General features: G+C 45.4%; 1 protein-coding gene across 3 annotated transcripts in view; it reads left to right on the forward strand.

The window, feature by feature from the left end:
- The window catches only part of LOC114587337 (ephrin type-B receptor 5), a 156848-nt gene that overhangs the window by 67269 nt on the left and 68595 nt on the right, over window positions 1–20984 (forward strand). For all 3 annotated transcript variants that reach the window (XM_077921506.1, XM_077921505.1, XM_028711375.2), the window contains one exon: window positions 378–1074. In XM_077921506.1, the coding sequence (XP_077777632.1) occupies window positions 378–1074 (697 nt within the window). The remainder of the gene's footprint in view (window positions 1–377; window positions 1075–20984) is intronic.

A 20984-nucleotide genomic window follows, 5' to 3' on the forward strand; every position in this document is an offset into this window, starting at 1 on the left:
ACAGCCCTGGAGTCACCTTTTGATGAATGGTGGAATAGAGAAGTTTTCATAGAGAAAATAATCACAGGCATAGTGCAACCCCCACCCCTCCAAGTCCTATATATTTGCAGTCTCTAAGCTAGGCCACCATTCAGGGGACCTCCCAAGCATTGGGAGAGAGGGGACTTTGGAACCCTTGAGCTTGGGAAGCCCCCAGACACGACTCATCCATAGCCTAGACCAGACCCCTTTTGTGCACACTGGCTAAGCCTTGCGCCTCTCTCCAGTCCATGTGAGTGTCGTCAAGACAAGGAGAAGGCTATTGCCAGTTACAGGAAAGCTGAAAACAACTTCTGTTTATCTCTTCTTCCTTACTCCCGCTCCCCAACTCCGTACAGTGGGACGAGGTGAGTGTCTTGTATGACAGGAAGGACCAGATCCGGACCTTTGAGGTGTGCAACGTGGCTGAGCCAGGACAGAACAACTGGCTGCGAACTCACTACATAGAGCGGCGCGGAGCACACAGGGTCCACATCCGCCTCCGCTTTTCAGTACGGGACTGCGCCAGCATGAGGACCGTGGCCTCATCCTGCAAGGAAACCTTCACCCTTTACTACCATGAATCGGAGGCAGACGTAGCCACCCCGGAGCACCCTGAGTGGCGCGAGGGGCCGTGGACCAAGGTGGATACAATTGCAGCCGACGAGAGCTTCTCGCAGGTGGACAGCACCGGGGAGGTGGTAAAGATGAATGTGAAAGTGCGCAGCTTTGGCCCGCTCGCCAAGAGGGGTTTCTACTTGGCTTTCCAGGACTCCGGGGCATGCATGTCCCTGGTGGCTGTTCAGGTTTTCTTTTACAAGTGCCCGGCGGTGGTGAAGGGCTTTGCCTCTTTCCCGGAGACGTTTGCTGGAGGCGAAAGGACTTCGCTGGTGGAGGCGCCAGGGACTTGTGTGGCTGACGCAGAGGAAGCCAGCGTGACGGGCTCCTCCGGGGTGAGGCTGCACTGCAACGGCGAAGGCGAGTGGATGGTGGCTATTGGCAGATGCGCTTGCAGGGCTGGCTACGAGCCTGCGGACGACGAGAAAATCTGCAAAGGTGAGCAACGGGCGGGGCGGATCACCTGCGGGCGCTTTTCAGCCAAATTGGAGCCATTGCTAACATACAGAGGCAGCCTGCAGAGGCTCATTTGATCTTGCCTCTGTCTGGGCGGCAGGTCATTTTGGTGCATCTGGTATAGTAAGATAATGCCTTTGCAGGCTGCCCTCAAAAGAGGCTGTGAATATTGTGACAACTCCTCCAAAATGTCACAAAAGTTGCTGGTCCACAAACAGTTTTTCCTAACATGCTCCACTATCCATGCTAGTGGTTTGTGGCACATCGGATGCCTGCAAGGGAAAGGAATCATTGACATGGGAAGTGGTAGTTTCCAAGCCTGCTCTATGATCTAACTCGGTGCAGATCAAGCCATAACTTAGGGGAGATTGCACTGGCGGTTCTATGCCCATCTTTTGGTGACTGAACAAAGGGAGAAGGAAGAAAAGGATGCGATGGAGAGGAGATAATTTATAAGCCCAGGATGGGGTGGAGGGATATATCAGACTGAAAAAGGTAAAAATAAGAATATGGAAGGTGCAGATATTTGAAAATAAATCCTGTGTTGCAGATTTGGGTTAAATGCATCTCATGTATGTTACCATTAAAGAGTTACTTTAAAATTTCATTCATTTGCCCTACCCAACACACTGATTTTCTAGAGCCACGGTTCCCAAGCTGGCATTTGGCTGTGGCCCCAGGATGGTGTGGCAATAGCACAATTGCCGAAACATAGTCTAAAACCACTCCTCCAGCTGGTATCCTGCAACACTTGGGAAAGCTTGTATTTTCAGTTATCAAATCTGTTCAGAACCCAATGATACTTGAGTCTTTAATATTTCTGGATTTGATTCTCAGACATCTGCAAATTGCTTGTTTGTCCCCAGAGAGATAGAAAGCAAAAATAAAAAATGGAGGGGTCATACCATAGGTATGTTAGGGGCCAAGAGGTCCTTGGTTTAAGTTCTTGAATCTCTGTTGGTAAAGGTGTGAATCTCAATCAGGGTTTGACTGGCTTCAGAAATGCTTTTAGAGGCAACCCTGGTTAACCCTGTAGCTAATGCCTCACTGAGTTACTGTGCAGTTAATGGCTACAGGAAAACACTAGATTAATACTAGAAGGGAGGAGCCAGAAGAAAGGGCCTGGCGGGGGCATGCAGTCCTCTTCTAGCCCCCTTCTGATGGGGAGCATTACGTGTTCTCAGGCTCAGAATAACTTTTCCGGAACGGAAAAGTAATTCCGTGTCCCGATGAAGTAGCAAGGACAAATTTTTCATAGCCTGCCTGTGATTTGTACAAATGATCATTCAGCCAGGGTGCTGAGGGTTAAGACGCTGTGAAGCCACTGGGGGCTGTTTATCGACTGCGCAAGTGTTACTTTTAATATGCTAATGTGGATTGAGAGAGAGGCATATTTACTATTTTGGAAACAACATTCTTTCAGGGCTCATTTAAAGGACAGTCCACGAGTCACAGTAGTTCATGCTTTCTTGTTGGCTTCGTATTCAGCAGAGAGAAACTCAGGGAAAAAATGGGTGTTTGTTGCCAACTTTTTTGAGTTTTAAGCATGTCAAGAATGCCATATCTGATCTCTGTCTTTCCTTTCAGCTGGAAGGCTTCCTGTTTCACTGAGGTGTGAACTTGTTTGAGAGATTGCTCAGCCTTTACAGGGGTGGTGGGGGTGGTGTTTGCGAATTTTGGATTGCTAAAGAACTGGGCTTGCCATGTCTAGTGTCTGGAGATGCTTCCAGATGACTGCTTATTGTGGGGTGTGCATGTGCCTCATGCATGGACATTTCTTGCAATGTACACACAACATTGATGGCATAAAAAGGACAGCCCATACCCACCCTCCACAAATTAAACCAGGTTTACCCATTCTGAGAAAAATGTGATAAATTTTTGTGACATTTCAGTGACGTGTTGGGTGCTAACAGTGAGTTAATATCAACCCTGAACATTCTGGGGGTGGGAAGCATACTGTATATTTCCCCATAGCTCATACACAGCAATGCAAATAAACACCAGCATTGTATACAGTTGTAAACATAGTTCCTCTTAACAGTAATCACAATGCCCGTGCAGTTGTGTGTGTGGCTGTATTAATTGTTTTTGGCATCCATCTGTCTCAAGAGACCTTGGAGTGCTCCTCCGGAAGTGAAGTGACTTCCCCGGAGCGCAAGCCTGAGCAATGTGTATGGAGGTCCTGGGATGCCCAGACAACAAAATCCCCCTCTTTGCCTTGCTGATGTGGTCCAAAGGAAACCAGAGCAATACGTTTGGCACCAGCTTAGCTGCAGGAGATGCTGGAAGGCGACATCTGACTGTCTTAGGGACTTCACACTGCATTTGCGTGGGGATTACTCCTTGACACTTTTCTTCTCCCAAAGATATCCCACAAGACAGCAAAGGTTTCGTATCAGATGGGCTACTTTCCCACGTTTGACTAGTCCCATCTGTCCCCTTTGCAGCACATACTTGACCGTTGGACCCTCTGTTGGTCTTGTCCATTCAATCCACCAGAGACTGTCTTCGCATGCGGGGGAAGTCCCTGACTCACCAAGGGTCTGAGACCCATAGGCTACCCTCACCTGGTTTAGTTAGCAAGTCACAGCCGTTTCCAGAGGTTTGGCCACTGTCGCATGCTCAGAGCTTCCAGCAGCTTCTAGGAGACCTGAATGTAGGGTGGGGACCAGTGGTGGACAAACTACCCCAGAAGGAGCACGACGTGTCCCCCACCAGAGGTACTACCCCTCCCCTAACACCCCATATACCCCGGCTATATTAATAGTACACTTTTTGCCTATAAATGGCTTCTGGATTGTGATATTTGTTAGCTGGTTGATCAGATATTGCTAATTGATTGCATCCTATTAGTCTAGGCTTAGATATTCTCTGGGTGAAATTCATTGTTGCTCTAATACGATTGTTCCATTGGTGCAAACATTTCTGCTTGCCAGACAGAGCAATCTCTCCTCTCTTCTCCCCATGTGCTGTTATTGGGGGTTCTTCTGACCTGCTTCTGAACTATGTGTGGTGGGGGGTGTACAGAGGAAGCAGAAGATGGGGGAAGCCCCATTGCAGCAGTGTGACTCATTGTGCTGCCTCCCACTAGGGCATCTATTTGGTTAAATCTGGACTCCTGATACCAAGGCTGCCCTTGTGTATGAGATGGCTACCCCACCTTTTAAGTTGCATCATAGGGTCACCTGATAGCAAAGGTGAGCGTAAGGGTCTCTTACCCTGCTTCTGTGATAGGTAGAATTGATTTGCAGGCAGTGAAAAATAGTATCTGCTGGGGCTGAGCTGGAATGGCTCAGTTTTTTTGTAAACATTTTTAGGTATAAAAATAATAATTCCTTCTTCCATGATCTTTCCCGCACACCTTGCGAAAATGTCCCTGTACTCATTTACTTTAGCTTCTCTTGTTTTCGTTCTCTTTTGACTTCATTTGACCCCCAGTGATATCATCACATAGTAACATCTGATTGGCTATGCAGTATGACAATAGTGACCCATTTATTATGTGATTCCCACTAACCAGAATCACCTATGCAACTAATCCAGGAAGGAAAAAGCTAACAGCAGCCAGGTAAATCTTTGAATCTTTGCACAGTCTTAAGATTATTATTTTTTCCAGTTTGAAATTATTTTTATCCCCTTCCTCCCGTTTTATGACCCTATTATTAAGAATGAGAGTGATGCTTCCTGGATTAGTCATATTAGTCACATATGCTATCTCTCCCAATCAGTTATCATACAGGGGACAGGATGACGTCAATATACTGCAATAAGATTTGGCGATGTGATGAAGTTATTGAGGATGAATAAAACCAGCTAACAGAAAAAGGGGGAAAGGGAAGCTAAAGTTTGTTTATTTTTTTTTAAACCAATATTTATAGGATGCCCTATAACATTTTCCCATTCAGGAGCCAAAAAATCCTCGCTAAAGGGGAAGCAGGTTTTGACACTGCAGGAAATATTCCCAAGTAAATAGTGCATCATTTCATCTCAGCCATAATTATAAGAGAATTTAGCATCAGAGGCTTGGTTTGCGTGTCATGTTAAACCACGGTTAATGTTTAACTGTGGTTTAACAAGAATCAGTGGTGGACTGGTGTATGCTGCTCAGAAGTCCTCCCTTCACTTCTCCCCTACTCCTGACTGTGCTGTGCTGGGAGCAACAAGCTACAAGCTTTGCCTTGTCATGTTGTCCGAACCTAGTTCATGGTTTGTTTCCCTACAAACAAACCAAAAGCAGCAGCAGCCAAGGTTTGTTCTAGTTTCACCATGTGGGATTTGTTTGGGAGAAATATTAGCATGAGCCTGGGTGTGGATGACGCGACAAACCAAGGATTGCAGTTTGTTGCACCTGGAAGCAGGTCAGGAGTGAAGCGGTGGCTTAGGACTCATTTGGGTTAAGTCATAGCTAAACTTAAACTGGGACGCGGGTGGCGCTGTGGGTAAAAGCCTCAGCGCCTAGGGCTTGCTGATCGAAAGGTCGGCGGTTCGAATCCCCGCGGCGGGGTGCGCTCCCGTTGTTCGGTCCCAGCGCCTGCCAACCTAGCAGTTCGAAAGCACCTCTGGGTGCAAGTAGATAAATAGACACCGCTTTCTAGCGGGAAGGTAAACGGTGTTCCGTGTGCGGCTCTGGCTCGCCAGAGAAGCGATGTCACGCTGGCCACGTGACCCGGAAGTGTCTCCGGACGGCGCTGGCCCCCGGCCTCTTGAGTGAGATGGGCGCACAACCCTAGAGTCTGTCAAGACTGGCCCGTACGGGCAGGGGTACCTTTACCTTTACCTTAAACTTAAACTATGGTTTTAACGTGACCACAGCCATTGTTTTAAACATCTCAGCATCAGCATCACTGCCACTTACAAAGCAGGACAGCGGCAAGGGCAGGACATTACAGGTGCACCAGAGGGAGTGGCAGATTGGCACTGCCGGTGTACCTGTGCTAGCCTGACCTCAATGGTGCCCTGCCCCTCACTATCCCAGTAAGCAGCTGTGCCACTGTCACTGGGAGGCCAGTTTTGTGGTGACACCCCTCCTCACTGGTTGCCCTTGGTCTTGTCCAGTTAAGATAATTGGGAGATGCTCAGGCCCAAGTGACAAGCCCCAAGAAGTAATACAATTGGGGTGAAGAGCAGGCTATTTGCCATGGGAGCTGTGAATAGCAGTGATTTTTCAACTGGGAAAACTTCATACTGTGGATTGTATCCAGTGCTATGCAAGTAGAGTTCCATTTGTGCAATGGGACTTGGCCTTCCTCTCCTCTCCCTTTGCCCTCCTAAAATCTCCTCCTGATGGTACATAGGTCAGACATGCCATTGTGCAAGCAGGTATCTGCTGCAGAAGGTATATATATCAACCTTACAGAAACAAATGGCAATTTAATGCACAGTTTTGTTTTGGATATTAATTGTGGATAATAATCTGGGTGCAATGCAGAAAAAATACTGGTATCTCCATCATATTAATTAAGAATATCTGCTTCTGAATGGGGAAGTTGATAGGCCGCTAGCAGACAAACAGAGTGTATGAGATGCGTGTAACTGTAGTTTGGAGCTGCACTGAAAATATTTCCTTTGTAGATTAGTATCCCAAGCACATGGTGCTACAAGCAGGTATTTGTAGAGATAATGTGAAAGGGTTTGCATATTCCTGGCAGTGTTTCTTGTTCTGTGGGGCAGCCTTACCAGTGAAGTTCACCAGTGCTTGCCCTTACTTGTCTTTTGGAGAGAGCTCAAAATGTGTTTGTTTTAGCAAGCTCTTAATCTTCCCCATAGGAGTTGAACAAGATCTGGCTTTGATTCTGGAAATAATGAATGTTTTGTTCTCGCTTTTTTATTTGTATTATATTAAAATTTATAATTGCCCCATAAAGATAGATCCTTTTTTTATAAAAAAAAAAAAGATAGTGCACGAAGAGTTGTGATAGAAGTATACCTGTTACAACTTGAAGAAATTTTAGCAACTTTTTACTGTTGAGATTTGGTGGAAAATAGCAGCATACAGATAGATTGAATAAATGAAATAGGTCTATAAAATGCTGAACTAGGCGACTTGGGTGCCACTAGCAGAGCAGGGGGCAAGAGTGGAGTCTTGACCACCCTCCAAACAACCTGCAATATTCCCTTGGCACCATACTTCTTATACTGGGCTTGTCAAAAATGGTAAGTCTTGGGGTTGGATAGGGGGAATATTTCCTTGAGAGAGTAGGCAAGAGCTGAAAGAATGCTGCTTTTTACACTGTGCTATTCACATGTAGGGATGGGTGGGAAATTTAGCTAATCCGCACTTCTCAAACCAAAATGCAGTTGTTCTTTGAAATTTGCACTTTCCTGAATTTTGCAATGTAATTATTCAATCCAAGAATGTATATTCAAATGCTCATGTTAGAGAAAAGTGTGTGTAAAAACGAATATATTAGTCAGGAAAAACCCCAAAATACCAAAATGGTGAAAAAGAATCAGAAACACCCAATATCCCAGAAGAGGTGAAAGATGGAGAAGAAAGCAAAATCCCAGAAAAGGTGGAAGGTGGTTAGAAAAACCTCAAATCCCAGAATAATTGAAAAACTGTCAGAAAAACCTAATATCCCAGGAAAGGTGAAAAATGGTCACTAAAGCCTAGAGCAGTGTTTCCCAACCTTGTGCCTCCAGCTGTTTTTGAACTACAACTCCCATCATCCCTGACTAGCAAGACCAGTGGCAAGGGATGATGGGAATTGTAGTCCAAAAACAGCTGGAGGCACAAGGTTGGGAAACACTGGCCTAGAGTACCAGAAAAGGTGAAAAAGCAGAGATTGGGTGGCCGCCTGTTGTGGATGTTTTATATGAGATTTCTGCCTTGCAGAGGGTTGGGCTAGATGACCCTTTGGGTCCCTCCCAACTCTACAAATCTACGATTCTATGAAAAGGCCACAAAAAGGGCGTCATGTTAGGGGGAATTGCTTGCAAAAATATGTATGTTAGCTAAAATAGTGTACAAAAATGTTGGGAGAGATGCACACTAAAAGACTGAGAAGTTTTCATGATACTTAAAAATAAATAAATTGTGAACTTATGTGGAGAAAATGATAAACTGATTTGATAGATTCGTTCATCCCTAATCTAGGATGGTTTAATTGGGTACCATCCCAATCCTGTGTGTGGTTTATAGCACAGATGTTTTGGATTGAGATGCCAGGAAGCCAATTTGCAGCTTCTTTTAAAATTCCTTTTATTCCTTTCCACTTCTTTGCTTTTCCATTTCAGGGCACATCATGTCCATCTCCCTGCAATTCCACTCGGGACATCATTTGACCTTGCTTAGTCCAATGTCAGATGCTTCTGGCTCTGTTTTTCCTTTCCTTTCTCCCCACTCCCCCTTCCGTAGGACTTGTCTTGGATCCTTGATTTCTCTCCCTCCGCTAATTTTTATTTTCATTTTCAGGCAACACTTTCTTCTCTTTTGATATATGGCAGTTTTAGCTTCAAAGTGAATGCATGTTTCTCTCCTTTCATATAAATAAAAGAATAGGCTCCATCTTCTTGGCAGCTGCCCCTGAAAAAGGCTAGCAATTTGCTTTCCCTTTCCCCCGTTATTAAAAAATGTTCGGTCTCTTGGCAGATTTTTTTTCCAAGGGCAAAGATGTGAAATCTTGGGGTGTCTTGTCTGCTGAATCTTTTTCTTTTTAATCAAGGAAGCACGAAGCACTTCACAGCTCAAGACTTGCTGAAATGGGCTTAGAGCTCTTGATTTCCCATTGCTTATTTTATAATCTCCCCCCACCATCGTTCTCCCCCCCTTCCACAAACCTGTTGCTTGTCTGGCTGACTCCTTGTGGTTACAGATTAACTAGTTAGCACCTGCACTATCAGACTCTTGGCGCTGCTCCACAGTTGTGTTCCGAACATGATTTAGCTCCAGATTAGAAAGAAAATGCACGTCCAAAGAGGTTATTTGTTGGATGTGGCCATAAATCTGGATTGGCGCGATCTGGAGTTGCTGCCAAAACCAACAGCCCCACGTTGAGTGCTGCACATGTATGCCGCCCCCGCCCCCCCAGTTTCCACCCATGTAGTGCAACGTAGCACTGTCCCCTAACATTACACGGTGCGTGTCTCCGTTCCCAGTCAATGTCATCAGCTGTGATTTGGCAGCGAGCCAGAAAACAGACATCGTGATGTCAGTGCCGGGAACCTTTAGGGGTACGTTGTCATCGTTCAGAGTTCTTCAAGCTGTTCAACGCAGCCCCAGGGTTGCCTACCTAGGAAAGTCAGAGACGCTAGATAAACACACAGAGAGGCTTAAGATGATACAGATAAACTTCCATCGTTAATGCTGTTCCTGTTTATGTGGAAACAAGTCCCGTTTGCTTTCCACTCTTAGCAGTTGGGCTTTGCAGTCTAGAAACTTTGTTATACCTGCCCAGTTGCACCTTTCCTATTCCTTGTGCCACTTGGAAAAGGCTCTGAGGCAAGAGCTGTACCCAGTCTGTGGTAGCTCATTCGGCTCTGAAGTTCCCAAGCTCAAACCTTTGTTGTTGTTTTTTAAAAGATATTTATTAAGATTTTCAAAATATTACAAAATGAAAAAAGAAAAATACAAAATAAAAATAGTTAAAAACAATTCAATCTTTCCATTACTTATCTTTCATTTGCTTGTTTCCCGGACCTCCTCACACCTCCCTTTTTTGTATTCCAATTCAATTTGTTAGTTCAGCAAATCCTTTCCCTCTTTGTTTATCCTAGTCTTTAATCTTAAAATATTATAACATTAAATTTTTACCTATTAATAATCCATTTTTTCATATTCCTTTATAGCATTACAGCTAAAAACCACTTAACTTCTTATCCAACATCATTCTAACATTCATTAATTTTGCAGTATTTCTGTAAGTAATCTTTAAACTTTTTCCAGTCTTCTTCCATCGACTCTTCTCCCTGGTCTCGGATTCTGCCAGTCATTTCCGCCCCCAGCTCAAACCTTTGAGTCAGTGACCGCAACTGCCCCCTTACCATCTTAGCTTTGTTCTATCTGCAGGAGCTTTTTAAAATTTGATATTTTATTAGAAGATTTCATTTATAAAAAGAGTGAGGGGGGGAAAGAAAGAAAAAATAGTTATATTACTATATATTAATATACAGATGTGTATATTCTTATTATCCTAATGCACACATAATTTTCAGTAACCTAATATATTCTGTGTAAATTCATTCCAAATATCATGGTATTTATCCAAAGAAAGTCTGCATCTTTCTTTATCCAAAGAAAGCTGCCCTTTCATATGCTGCCAGTCTTGTCATGTTGTCAAGCCATTGATTAAGGGGAATCGCATCCTGTTTCTTCCAGTTCATCAGTATCAGTCTCTTGGCCACCATTAGGGCATGTAGAACTCATTTTCGCTGTCATGCAATGGGTATACAGTTCAAGAGCATATTCATCTCTGAAAATCTTAAAACATTTCCATAGCGTCTTATTGATATGGTTCAACACTTTCTCCAGGAGCTTTATAACTGTATAAACCCAATGAGCAAGAAACGGGGCTTGCGGTAGGGAGCAAACCTTGCCATAGGGGAAAGCCTGTTGGGGAAAAGCTTTGCCTTGCCACAGCTGGAAACAAATGTCAACCACTGCATGAACACAGTAGCTCACGTGACAGATGTTCACGACTGTCATGGACTGTCTGGATGCAGAGGGGTGGTGGGAGGCAGTAGCTGGGGAACCCCCAAGGGAGCCCCCAAGAAAAGAAGGATCAGAGCCGGGGATTGGTGGTGGGATGATGATGAGTGGTCAAAAGGAGAAGTGGGAGCAGACTGGGAGTAGGTGCTGGAAGCTGAAGAGGGAACAGGGTTTAGTGAGCAAGAAGAGGCTGTGGCAGAGAGCAGTCCAGAATTGGAAGCAGAAGAGGAGTGGGCGGCAAGAGGCAGAGATGAGGCAGGCTGCTGAAGAATCCAGGGTGTCTACCCCTCCTTCTGCAACCTGTTCCTCTCCCCCCTCCCCAACCCAAAGAGGAATGAAGAGGGTGGAGCAAAGACAGACATGACGAAGAAGTCTCAGGTTGCAAGGGAAGGACCTGGGGGTGGAGTGGTGGGATGGCAGGGGAACTTCAGTCCTTGCAACTGCTTCATTGGAGCAAGACCTACTGGGAAGAGTTGTTCACTAGGCCTGAGCTGTTTTGTTTCTTTGAAGAAAGAGTTATGTTGCGATCCTGCTCCCGACACCTGGCTTGACAGCAGCCTGTCAGTGCAAGAACATGAGGGAATATAAGAGGCAGTCCACCTAAGACAGGGGTTTTATACCTGCTGCAACAAGGGTCTACATCAGAGAGGGGGAAATCCAGGGCTCCTTATCTAAGCCTCAGAATTCTTCCCAGGTCACCCCCCCTCTTCCCAGACAACCACCCCCTACCGGCCCTGTTTTGAAACCACCTTGAGTGTCTTTGCCTAGCTGGAATGAGTCCTTGAACTCTGATCATACTTTTTTTGCATGGATGAACACAGAGGGGTTTTTTTTTTTTTTTTTTGCCTCTGGCCCCACCCACCCACTGTCCCCACCCCTGATTTACATAGTACACATTTTAGAGGGTTTTATGAGTCAACTTTTGTTGGAGTAAATTCAGAAAAATAAGAGTCTGCTTTCCCCCAATTTCCTGTGAGAACATCGATTTCGCCTGAAACCATTGCCTTACCATGCGATTTGTATTCAGGAAAGTCTGCTACAATACTTCTGTGTGTTTCCTTTTCATTCAAGACAATATAACCTTCCTGTAGAATAGAAGCTGTAATTGGAAAGATGCACTCAGTGCCAGCAGCAACCCATGCGTGTCTTTCTGTTCTCAAAGGCTAGGCACGCCTATGCCCAACCCATGCAACCAAAGTTAGGGTGACTGTGGGCAATAGTAGATGATGCCCATTAGGACTTGTGGGGTGGACTCGTGACACACAAGAGCGGGACAGTTTTTGTCTGTGCCCAGAGCACACAGTGATTGATGGCACTACCCAGGGATGAGTCCTCCATCCTCAATCATTGTGATTGCCATTTGTCAATTCACTAAATAGAGAAAGGGTAGCTTTCTCTTCTCTTCTCTTCTCTTCTCTTCTCTTCTCTTCTCTTCTCTTCTCTTTCATGTCTTTTCCTTTCCTTTCATGCTTGACAATCAACATTATGAAAGTGAGGACAATCTGAACGTGGGGAGGGGTGCAATACAACCACCCTTTCCTCTAGTGTTCCCTTTCCCCAAAACCCTGCCACGTTTATCTTGGAGATGTGGTGATTGTTGTCTGTTGCCAGTACCAGCCCACCAGCACTCCCAAGCCTAGCAGTGGCAGGATCCGGAACCCATCTCTGCTCTGGTCCAAGCCCAGGAGGAGGAAACAGAGGGAAGAAGGCTGCCCATGCTTAAGTCATTGTGCCTCAAACCATCATCTTTGCCTTCCAAGTGTTCCTAAACATCAGGAAAAACTATCTGACAGTAAGAGCTGACTCCCTTGGAAGGTGGCAGACTTCTCCTACCTTGGAGGTTTTTAAGTAGAGGTTGGATGGCCATCTGTCAGGAATGCTTTAGCTGGGATTCCTGCGTTTCAGGGGATAACTCTTGGGTCCCTTTCAACGCTACAATTCTTTGATTCTAAGTGGTGGAGTGAGCCCCAAAAACCATCTGTAGAAACCAAACCTAGGAGGCAAGCAGAGGAGCCGGGACAAAGAATGTGCATATCAGGTGGGAAGGGAGCGAAAACTCTTGGCCTGCTCCCCCTACATCAAATTGGATTTTCATGCTCTCAGGGCGTGTTTCAGGAAAATTGGAACCAGGTGAAAGCTAGGTGTTACAGTCTGGTGGAAAGAAATGTAACGTTCCTCCCCTCCCTGTTAAACCCACGCTTGAATCATTCCTCCTCAGATCTCCTTCCAGCTTTCCTTTCCCCGTAGAAGATTGTTCCCCATTCTTCCCATTGCTCTATATCCCCCCTTCCCCCAAATAAAACAGCTGTTGTGCCTAAAAGCTTCCATGGCATCAGCTCTAAGTTAGCTGCATTAGCTGTTAAGCTCGTCCAGTAAGAGTGGCCAGGGGATGGGTGAAGCAAATAGGTGAAGGCTGATGTACATTCTAGGTGCAATGACAGATGTCATTTGAATAAGCATTCTCTGCACTGAATGCCTTGGAAAGCAGCGAGAGGTTGCACAAACCACTTCCAGTACACTTTGTGGCTAGCATGGTACCCTGCAGATGTTGTTGGACCACAACTCCTGTCAGATCCTGCAAGCCTAGCCAGTGTTCAGGTACGATGGGAGTTATAGTCCAACACCTTCTGGAGGGCATGACATAGGCTGCCCCTGTTTAAAAGTGTTTTTCGTCACCATGAATAACCTAACTTCTTCCCAACCCTCTGATGTAAATGTGTCTGAATCCCTCCCCCCACCAACCCATGGTCCCCTCCTTCCCCATACCTTCTTGAGGCAGCAAGCTGGACCTTCCTTCCTTCCTTCCTTCCTTCCTTCCTTCCTTCCTTCCTTCCTTCCTTTCCTTCCTATTGCCTGGGTTGCTTCCATAGTCATGAACCAAGCACCAAGGAAGGAAGGAAGGAAGGAAGGAAGGAAGGAAGGAAGGAAGGAAGGAAGGCTAGAAGAAATGTTCTTGCTACCATCATAGCCAGGTAAGGGGAGGTCTTGAATGGGTATGTGAAAAAGTAACTACTATTCTGTGCCTCAGATTGCAACCTGAACAGAAAGAACTCGGGGCAGTGGTGATGGTATGATGCTTATATTGGAGACAAATATTGCAAGTTGCCGAATTCACATTCGGTGAGAATGTACAGACATCTCCCCCGTGCACGCCCCCAAAGCAATGGCGAGGAAAGGTAGACCGCATTTCCTGGTCATGGCAGGTGCATGTTGATTGCTTGTGAGAATGGGCTCTCCACACAAGGAGCACTTCCTTGCAGTTGGGAACCACAATGTGCCCAGGGTTCCCAATGAAGAGTGTGTGCAGCTGTGTGTGTGCAGCTGTGTCCACATAGGGCTCTTTCTAATTAGCACGGTTCGCAAAGCTGCTGCAGAGGCATGGCCAAAACAGGCACCTGCATCACAGGGCAAAGCTCGTAGGCAATCACTGGATTGCAGGGGGTTCGACTAGATGACCCATGGGGTCTGTCCCAACTCTACAGTTCTACAATTCTATGATTCTCTGTTTAGTGAATGTGGGGTAGGTGGGTCATATGAACACCGCTTGGCTAAGATTGGATCCAGTTCCTTATCTGTTTTTGGAGTATGGTAAGTCCAATGAGGTCAACCTTGTCTGGATTGAAGTCTTTTTGGCTTAATGCAGTCAAGCTGGGTTTGTTTAAGGTTGCGGAGAGGAGCAAGGATGCCTAAAAGGCCTCTGATTCCACCTCTTCCACTTCACGGGAACTGGAAACCGCAGCCAAGAAGTGTGTTCAAGATGTCCAGCCAGTTCTCAGTATGCATGGCTTATTTTGTCTGCGGACGCCTCTGCCGTGAAAGCATTGCTAATGTGCAGCTTTCGAATGTGCGCACAGATGAGCCAGACCTCCCATGTTCAAAGAGCCCCAGAGAGCGCTTTGTAAGCTTTGTAGCATGAGTCAAAATGATTTCTCAAGCAGTTGAAGAATGGCAGAAGCCTACCTGTGTGTCCACCACCCTGTATAGTTATGCAGCAATAAGGTACCTTATTAATTGCTTAATAATAACAATACTATTGACAATTATGTAAGGGTGCAATTCCTGTAATTAACATGAGAAACTTCCTGTGATCTTGTGCTGTGGTAAAGCACCCCTTTAATATGCGTAATTGTTGGAAACCTACAGCCAAATAGATTGTGCTTATTTCAAATCAGTATGTGAGCATCACTGTCTACAGCTCTTTTCTACCTTCACATGTAATAGTGAATACTGGGGGGTGGTTTTCCTTCACTTTTGTTGGGCAGATATTCAGCAACAGCATGTGTTGCGCAAAAATCTGCCCTTCAGTTTCTCAACAGCTTTCTTCCCCTGGAAGAGAGATTTCCACCCCCCCATTCTCAGGGCACTTTGGAATTCCTTTATTTATTGTTGCAAGGTGGCTGAGGGCCGTGTGCTCCCCCCCTTTCCAGTAAGCATGCCTCCAGAACTCATCAGCCTCCCCTGCTGCCTGGTCTTTGCTGATCTAAAAAAGTTGCTTGGAAGACCAAAATGGCATGCACCATCTTTGTTTACATTTACAGTGGTACCTCGGGTTACATACGCTTCAGGTTACAGACTCTGCTAACCCAGAAATAGCACCTCGGGTTAAGAACTTTGCTTCTGGATGAGAACAGAAATTGTGCAGCTGTGGCGCAGCGGCAGTGGTAGGCCCCATTAGCTAAAGTGGTGCTTCAGGTTATGAACAGTTTCAGGTTAAGAACAGACCTCCAGAACGAATTAAGTTCTTAACCCTAGGTACCACTGTATAATTATTTTGTGATTTATATAAACAAGCAACCATGTTTATGATAATTTATCAAATTTCTACACCACCCTTCATCCATGGATCACAGGGCGATTTACAATATGAAAACTCAAAAGTACCCATCATAGTCACAAGTGAAAACAACCACGCCCCGCTCCCTCGTTTGAAAGGCCATAGCATAGAGTGTTTAATTGGACAAGGCCTAAGAGAATAGGAATGTTTTTTCCTGTCACCTAAAGATTTATAACAAAGGAGCCAGGGGACAGCATTCCACAAGTGAGGAGCCACCACAAAAAAGCCCATTCTTGTGTTTCTGCCCTCTGGATCCCTTGCACATGAAGGAGGCACATGAAGAAGGCACTTGGTTGGTTAATATGGGGAGGGGCGGTACTTGAGATATTGTGGTCTTGAGCCATTTAAGGCTTTATAGGTCAAAACCAGCACTTTGAATTGGGCCAGGAAACTAATTGGCAACCAGTTCATTCAGGCCAGGATTGGCGTTACATGCTCAAACCGTCTTGCATTGGCGAGCAACCAGGTTGCTGAATTCTGCACCAGCTGAAGTTCCCAATCCATCTTCAGAGGCAGCTCCACAAATAGTATGTTGCAGTAATCTAACCTAGAGGTTGACAGAGCATAGACTACAGAAATTAGGCTACCCCGTCCTGATATGGGTGAAGCTGATGGAAAACACTCACTGCCACCTAGGCTACCTGAGCCTCAGCCAACAGCAGTGGATCCAGAAAAAAACCCCAAGCTGCATCCTTGCTCCTTCAGAAGGGAGTGTAACCCTATCAAGAGTAGGCAAGCTGGTCTGGGGAACCACCCACTAACAGTGCCTCAGCCTTACCTAGATTGAGCTTCAGTTTATTGGCTCTCATCCAGTCTATTACTGAGGCAAGACAATGGTCCAGCACACCCATTTCCACACCTGCAGATGCAAAGGAGAAGTAGATCTATGTGTCACCAGCAAGTTGCAGACAATGTACCCCAAAATTCCAGATGACCCCCAAACATGGCGCTGGGAAATGTACCTGCCTGCTTAACAGAATTGAGGGGAGTCAATTTATTGTGTTGAACTATTCAAGCACTCCCAAAATGTAGAAATTTGGTCTTGTAGGAGAATCCTCTTTTGCATCTCTGTGTGAGTCCCTGCTCCACACTCTTCTCCCTCCACTTAAGAGGCACACCTTGATCACTGCCTCAGGAGGTGGCCTTCATGGAGGGTATGTCATTTTTACTCTCACACACTCTGGAAATAAACATTTTTCTAGGTGCAAGGATGAAGTGTGCCTCTAATTTTTTTAATGCAGAAAAAGAATGCGCTTCTGATATCAGCAGTTTGTGGAGAACAAGGGACTCTGTACTGTAGCTAGCAGCAAAACAAAGCTGTCGTATGTGCAAATCCTTTGTTCAGCTGCTATTTTTCTCCCCAAGTGGAACACAGACCAGATGTGAGGCACAGAATTATTGGTTCGAGTCTCCAAGCTGGATTCGTTGTAATCATGTTGGCATTGTAAAGGCAGATTGGACGGGTGTTCTTCCACCAACACAGACTTGGTAAGATGTGATAGATTGGAAAAAAGTTTCAAATTCATGTTAACCATCTCGGGGGGTGGGTGGGTGTCGTGTCTTGACATTCCCCCTGTTTCATTATCAACTACAGCCATGGCTGCTGATCCTCAAACATAGTTTCCTTGTTTAAGACAAAAGGTAATTAAATAATCACACAAACATATGCAAATTGGAGTCAATAAAAGCAATTGTTGTTAACCACAAAATTACGTAGATTGTGATTACTGTTATTATTATGTATTATTTATTGCATTTGTTAAGTCACTTTATCCAAAAAGGTCTCAGAGCGATTTAACAAATAGAATACAAATAGATCAGAACAATTAAAAACCAGAAAATTGAAAAGATACAAAATACCTAAAATCATTATCCAATAACATACGGAGGAGAAGTCCTATGATGCTGGAAGTGCTTTTCAAACTTTATACCTCTCTGTTCCATGCCTTATGTGGAAGCCATGGGCATGACAATAGTGGGTTTGGGGACATGCTCTCTAGGGTGCACATTCACTTCATCTGGGGCAGTGCCTAGGCTGTTTTGACCATACTTAAATCTTGCATGAACCAAAAGTGCACCCTAGAATATACCCAATCCTTTCCCGAGTCCTATGCACCCTTAATAGTGGGGAGACGAGCCCCTTTGAACTCTATAGGACTTGTTTCTTAGTAAACATGTATAGCAGTAGGCTGCAGATACCCAGCAACTGTAGAGAAAATGAGCGGTCTTAAATTCGTGTTTGTTTATTTAATTTATATCCCGCCCCATCTCAGCAAATAATTTTTACTTTCTAAGAATGCTAGCATAACCTGGGCTTATTTCTCTAACTGGAACCAATTGTCGAAAAGATCTGTAGCTTCTGATTCTGAACGTTGAGATTAATGAACTTTAAAAACAACAACAATCGAAGGTTTTTCATGGATTGAAAGAAGCATTCACATGTTTGTTTGTTCCTTGATTGAAAATACAAGCACATATAAACATTCATCAGTTCATTCCATTTGATGCTAGGGCTGGCATGCTAAACTCTGGAAACTGTTTGCGGCTTTTGAATTCCTCTTGGAAAATGAGTCATTTACCAAGAGGAATACAAAAGCTACATATGTACAATTTCCAGTAAATTTCCAAGCGCTCACATCAGCAAAGCAAGAATATTGTAGTAGAGCCATTAGCTTTAACCTTGAAATCCCTTGGTAACTTTTGAAGAGTGGGAGGAGTGGGGGGGGGCGGGGCTTGTGGATGAGATGGTTGCTCAAGCTATTAAGAGCCAAAGGAAAGTGTGAGGGTGGGGAGGAGGTCAGATTTAGCTCATAATGACCTCGGAATTTCTGAACTAGGAGAGCTCATTCCTACCCTTTCCCCTTCCTGAAATCCCCCTCCATCCCCAGTTGAGAAAGATCCCGTTTGTTCTCCCTTTCCCATCATGCTACAGTTGTGGGTCACTAAGCAAAACTGGATGGTGTTACGTATGGAAGAGACCAAATAGTAATTATTCACACTGTGTAAATCAGCACCACGAGATGTAGTAATGACCATTAACTTACAGACTTCATAAAGAATCAGGGAGCTTGAAAGAACATTGTCTTTTTAACCACTACTTGTTGTGATAGCTAAATAGAACCTCCATGTACGAGGGCAGTCTATTTCTGAGCACCAGGCTCTGAGGTTTGGTGAGAGTGAATGGCCATCATCTTGCTGCTGTCAGAAGTAGAATGCTAAAACTGATGGGTCTCCCCTTGATCCAGCCAGGCAGTTCTTCTTGCTTCGTTTTAAAAGAAAACGGTGGACCGCAAGAAATCTGTCTCTCCCTCATCCACTCTATGCCAGCAGAATATTGTTACCAGAATATTGTAACACTTTTCCTCCAAGGATCCCTCCATTGTTCTCCCCATCCCCATTTTATCCTCGCAACAACCAGGTGAGGTGGGTCAGGGACAGAGGGTGGCCCAAGATCACCCAGTGAGCTGTTGAGTGGGGATTTGAACTCTGGCCTCCTAAGTCCCGGTCCAACATTCCTACCAGTACAGCACACTGGCTAGATCAGAGCTTGTAGATGTACCTTATAGGGGATAAAACACAGCAGATGCCCTCTGGGTCAATTAAAGGTAAAGGGACCCCTGACCATTATGTCCAGTCGCGAACGACTCTGGGGTTGCGGCGCTCATCTCGCTTTATTGGCCGAGGGAGCCGGCGTATAGCTTCCGGGTCATGTGGCCAGCATGACGAACCAGAGCAGCGAATGGAAATGCCGTTTACCTTCCCGCCAGAGCAGTACCTATTTATCTACTTGCGCTTTGACATGCTTTCGAACTGCTAGGTTGGCAGGAGCAGGGACCGAGCAACGGGAGCTCACCCCGTCACGGGGATTAGAACCGCCAACCTTCTGATCGGCAAGTCCTAGGCTCTGTGGTTTAACCCACAGCGCCACCCGTGTCAATTACCATGGGTCAATTACCTGTTCCTTATTCCCTGTACCAACAAGGGCATGGATTGGAGGAAGGAACTGCATGGAGCTCAAGCCAAGTCAATAACATCAGAGCCCAGAATTCAACTGGCCCTAGGAAACCATTCCTGTGTCACGGATTCCCATATACTTCCAAAATCTGCTTCTCTTGCTGATTGTTGAGGTGACCATCCTCTCTGCTTCCTGCCTGTTGCCTCTCTCTTTGCCACTTGTAGTCTTCTGAGTGGATTGTGGCCACTGCCATTCTCTCATGCCAAGATGCTTCTTACAAGGTTTCTAAGTTGTCTGGCAGAGAGCAATTACTGGAGTCTTCCGTCATACGGTTTCGGCTTTTTGCATTTGGAAAGCTAAGCCATTCGGAGCCTTTGAGATCTTAATGGGGTTTTGTCTTCTTCACCTGTTTCTTGAATGTTCCAAGCGATCTGTCTGGGCAGATGTGGAACATGCCCTCCGGGCAATCATATGCTCTTTAACAACAGTCTTGCAAAATGCAGCTGTAAACATAATAACTCATTAAGTTCCCAAGCATCTGTAATGCTGTGCTCAGAGAGGGAGCAAAGCGATTGCAGGTTGCGCAGCTGCTGTTGATTACCTGGCTGATCTCCTGCCAGGGAGAACTGGTGGACTGGTGTACATTCATGCCATCAAAGCATCGGTGTCAGGTGCTCTTCAGAACCTTTCTGAATGCTCTCTACGGATGGGCCTTTTTGCCAGAAAGAACAATCCTCGCTTGGGATTCTGTACAGTACTACGGAGCTGTGGCCCTTCACCCCAGGCGTGATTTGGTAGCAACCAAAGGTAGCCCAGCAAGGCAAGAGGATTTAGCAGGGTTAAATGAATATTTTGCAGGGCCAGCCCAAGACATTCTGTTGCCTGAAGCAGAGTATCAGGCAACTAATGTCTTGAGCTGGCCCTGCAGAGCAGAAATGCATGGCCAGTCAAATTATTTTGGCACTTCAGGCTTACAAATCCCCAAATCCCACTCCTCTGCAATTAAAAAATACAACAATAGCGAATTAAACAAACAACGATTTGCCGCTCTTTCATCACACTCGAAACCAGCTCTCTGATGTGGCCACTTCACTCTGCCTAATGGTAGGGCCTGTCCTGGCAAAACAAAAGCAACCTTGCTTTCAGGTTAGCCAAATTCCACACTCAAGTAAAGCTGAAACGTATTTCATCCTGCCCTTTTTACGAAGCACCATGCTGACTGCCGTCATAATGATACATAGTTAAAATCAACAGAAAAACACAGTGCCGGGTACAATATTGACAGGCAGGAATAAAACACAGTAAAAATAGACCCTCTAGGAATCCCAGCGTGACTCAAATTATGCAAATTGATCCATTGTCTCACATAATTTGTGCTAGCTAAGGAGCTGCGGAAGAGACTGAAGACTCATTATTTGGGTATCTTAGCATTTAGTCCAGGGTTTCCCAAACTT

This window comes from Podarcis muralis, chromosome 17, assembly GCF_964188315.1.
Source record: "Podarcis muralis chromosome 17, rPodMur119.hap1.1, whole genome shotgun sequence".
NCBI lineage: Eukaryota > Metazoa > Chordata > Lepidosauria > Squamata > Lacertidae > Podarcis > Podarcis muralis.